At 38.3% G+C, this 4,149-nt stretch overlaps 1 protein-coding gene across 1 annotated transcript in view; it reads left to right on the forward strand.

Moving 5' to 3' along the window:
* Nucleotides 1-650: 650 nt before the first annotated feature.
* The window catches only part of LOC106522911 (disco-interacting protein 2 homolog C), a gene marked incomplete at its 5' end in the record, with an annotated part of 9,148 nt that continues 5,649 nt past the window's right edge, over nt 651-4,149 (forward strand). Inside the window, 5 exon segments of the mRNA XM_014016154.1 lie at nt 651-762; nt 850-959; nt 2,808-2,938; nt 3,016-3,184; nt 3,258-3,428. Coding sequence (XP_013871608.1) covers nt 651-762; nt 850-959; nt 2,808-2,938; nt 3,016-3,184; nt 3,258-3,428 — 693 coding nt within the window.

Consider the following 4,149-nt stretch of genomic DNA (forward strand, 5'->3'; position numbering starts at 1 on the left):
GGATTATATAAACTGCAAAATATCAATAATAATTGTGTTAATATTATTATTAATAGTTTTAATGATTTCAACATCATCAGTCCTTTTTCTCTGCTCAGACACCAGCATGTACAGTAATGATAAATCCAGACTCTTGATTGTTTAGCGTTAGCCGTTAGCTTCAGCAGCCGATCACACGCTCACCTGGTTTCTGAGCTCCAGCTGTTCTATATAAACTCCTCGGAAGACATTGATTATGGCGCCCCCTACAGGTTTACATGTCCAATTATTTTTCTCCTCCATACTCATAACATTTTTTAACTACCTTGTTAAAATCTTCTCTGTAGTCCCTGCGGTTTGGGCTGCAGTATGACTTTTATTGACGGAAGAAAAATAATGATGAATAAATAAAAAATAACAGAACAGATACAAAAGGGTTCCATGCTCCGCTGGAAATCATACATCCCTAAACATGTGACAACAGTTTGTTTCCATCACCTGAATGTGTCTTTTTCAATCCCTCACATAAACCTGAAGTCACTCCGAGGAGGAAATTTAAATAATGAACGATGGAATTAAAGTTGAGGATGAAAGAAGAGAAAAAAAAACCAGCCGTCTGATAAAATGAGTTTCAGCTCTGAGTCCTTTAGTTTTTATCTGTGATGATGCAGGTGAGCCGGTCCGTGTGTGTGATGACCAATCAGGTCGTCTCCAAGCTGCTGAGGTCCAAGGAGGCGTCGGCAGCTGTGGACGTCCGGATGTGGCCCCCCGTTATAGACACAGGTACACACAGATATACACACACAGATATACTGTATGTACACACATGTACACACAGGTACAGAATCATTACGTATTTTTTATTTCCAGATGATTTGCCAAAGAAGAAACCTCCTCTGCTGTTCAAACCGTCCAACCCTGACATGCTGGCCTACCTGGACTTCAGCGTCTCCACCACCGGCATGCTCGCTGGAGTCAAAGTAAACAAACACACAAACAAAGTAAACAAACACCTGTTTGAGCCTAAAACGTGTAGAGCTCTGGCATCATCATCATCATCATCGTCATCAAAGGCACAGTTTTGTTCTGACTCACTGTGAGCAGCTGACAGTTAAAAGATAAAAACCACGTTTGATTCCCAGTCCGGTGAGACAAACCCAGGTCCTGGACTGGACTTCAGCTCAGATGGTTGTGGGTGAAAATCCACAGAAACGGTCAGGATCCCAGTGTCTGCAGACCCCCAACATTCAAACCGTTCAGTTTTAGTGAAGCTCAAAGCTCCGCTGTGTGTGTGTGTGAGACGGTCGACGTGTTGCTTTGTGTTACAGCTACAACAGAAAAACACACAAAAGCTTCATTAAGGAGCGTTTAGTGAAAACAGGCTCTAATCAGCGACACACAGAGGAAATCCAGAGCAGGAAGAAACAACGCCGACATGTTTTCTCCTGAGCAGCTCAACTGTTTGTTGATTCAGATTAATCACTGGTTTTAATGAGCCGATCGGAGCAGGAATATTAACACTGCTGCTATAATCCTCTGAGCAGTTTCCTGCTTTTAATCTGTCAGATTTATTTACATTCATCTGTAGAGTTTCTGTGTTTCATCGTAAATTATAGATTTATTATTCCACAAACGCTACAATTAAACTAAAAATCCTTTTTTTTTTCTATAAACACTGAAACTGAGCTGTTGAAGCTAAAAGTTGAACTCTGGCTGATTGAAGCTAAATGCTAGCTAAAAGCTGAAAATAGTAAAATGTCAATTGTAACGCTGAATCAAAAGCCAGTCGGGACAACTAAAGACCAAATCCATGTCCAAAACAACAACCTGGAGCTTAGTGTTAGTATTTAAATTAGGGACAAGTCCTGTGGAGTGACAGACCAGAGTGGTGCTTCCTAGTTTTAGTATTTGAGTTGTTTTTATTTCTTCACGTTTAATCGTCTGGATTTAAATATTATTAGTACTGAACCCTTAGTATTTATTTGTTAGTATTTAGTCCTTAGTATTTAATTGTTAGTATTACAAGTTGTTAGTATTTAGTCATTAGTATGTAGTCCATAGTATTTAATTGTTAGTATTACTATCTAGTTGTTAGTATTTATTCCTTAGTATTTAATTGTTAGTATTACTATCTAGNTAGTATTTAATTGTTAGTATTACTATCTAGTTGTTAGTATTTATTCCTTAGTATTTAATTGTTAGTATTACTATCTAGCTGTTAGTATTTATTCCTTAGTATTACTAGTTGTTAGTATTTAGTCCTTAGTATTCAGTCCATAGTATTTAATTGTTGGTATTACTATCTAGTTGTAGGGTTGGGCAATATTGGCAAAAAAATTAATCATGATTAATTGTGGTATTTAGCCGATGACGATTAATTTGACGATTAATCCCCTGGAGTCCCTGGACACCTACATGTTCGTCACATGACCAATTTAGTGAGAAAGATTTGCTCTTCATAAAAATCTGTTCCAAATTGTGTCAAAATTACAGACTTCAAGCTACACATCAAATTTTAAATTGTGTTGATAGATAAATAAGTTACAGAACTTTTTTTAAATGTTCGTCATATTTGAAGCTGAGAGGAGCAGCGAGCGGATTCTACCTGTTGGCATTAATCGTATTAATCGTCAAGTGCCAAAAATTAATCGATTAATGTTTTTCTGACGATTAATCGCACACGATACGATTATGCCCAACCCTATCTAGTTGTTAGTATTTAGTCCTTAGTGTTTAGTCCATAGTATTTAATTGTTAGTATTACCATCTAGTTATTAGTATTTGTTAGTATTAGTACTTATAGCTGTGTATTTTTGTGTTTTCTGCAGATGTCTCACACAGCCACCAGTGCCTTCTGCCGCTCCATCAAGCTGCAGTGTGAGCTCTACCCGTCCAGAGAAGTGGCCATCTGCCTGGACCCGTACTGCGGCCTGGGCTTCGTCCTCTGGTGCCTTTGCAGGTCCGGTTTATTTTGTTCAGATTATTTTTGAAAGTACAAACTGTGTACTCAGTACTCTGCTGCTCGTGCCCCCGCAGCGTGTACTCAGGCCACCAGTCCATCCTGATCCCTCCGTCRGAGCTGGAGGTGAACCCGGCTCTGTGGCTGTCTGCGGTCAGTCAGTACAAGGTCCGGGACACGTTCTGCTCCTACAGCGTCATGGAGCTCTGCACTAAAGGTCTGGGTCTGCAGACCGACTCCCTGAAGGTAAGAGCTCGCTGCGTTAAAACGCTCCCTGTCGCCGTAAATCCTTCAGAACCGCTGCTCCTGACCCGTCCAGGCCCGGGGACTGGACCTGTCCCGTGTGAGGACCTGCGTGGTGGTAGCAGAGGAGCGGCCCAGGATAGCCCTGACCCAGTCCTTCTCCAAACTCTTCAAGGACCTGGGACTGCACCCGCGGGCCGTCAGCACCTCCTTCGGCTGCAGAGTCAACCTGGCCATCTGCCTGCAGGTCAGCAGCTTCATGTAGATTTATTTTAGTTTAGATTTATTTTAGTTTAGATTTATTTTGTTTTGTTTTATTTTGTTTTGTGTTTTGTTTTATTTTTGATTAATTTTGTTTAAATTTGTTAGTTTTGCTTTATGTTATCTTGTTATTTTATTTTTATTGATTTTGTTTTATTTAATTTTGTTTATTTTATTATTTAATTTATTTTCTTTTTTTTATTTTGCTTTACATTGTTTTATTTTATTTTTTATTTTATTTTGTTTCTGCTTCTTTAAAAGACGTTGTGGCAGAATTTGCATTCTGATACAGTTCCAGATGTTTGTTTCTTAGTTTTTACAACAACAGCTGTATTTTGAGTGTTTTTATAAGAAAAGCTTTTATTTTTGTAGGTATTTTATGTTGCTGGCTCTTTGTTGGTTCTGGTTTTTAGTTTCCTGCGTGTTGATCAGATTGTTAATGAAGCAGAACCGTTTCACTTATTAGAAATGGGTCAAATGTAAAGATTTAAAATGAGAAACTGGTGTTTTTAATCTTTGAGTAGAGCTTGTTGCTGATGATTCATTAAAGATTAAATTGGTTTTTCTAATTTTAGACTCTGATATTGAAAATACAGCTCTGCTCCTTTAAACATTTTCTCTTCTGGTTTTAAAATGTTAATTTATTTAGACAGATGAAAGATTTAAATCAATCACCAACCAGAAATAACTCAGAAACTACCCATTTC

This window comes from Austrofundulus limnaeus, unplaced genomic scaffold (genome assembly GCF_001266775.1).
Source record: "Austrofundulus limnaeus strain Quisiro unplaced genomic scaffold, Austrofundulus_limnaeus-1.0 Scaffold139, whole genome shotgun sequence".
NCBI lineage: Eukaryota > Metazoa > Chordata > Actinopteri > Cyprinodontiformes > Rivulidae > Austrofundulus > Austrofundulus limnaeus.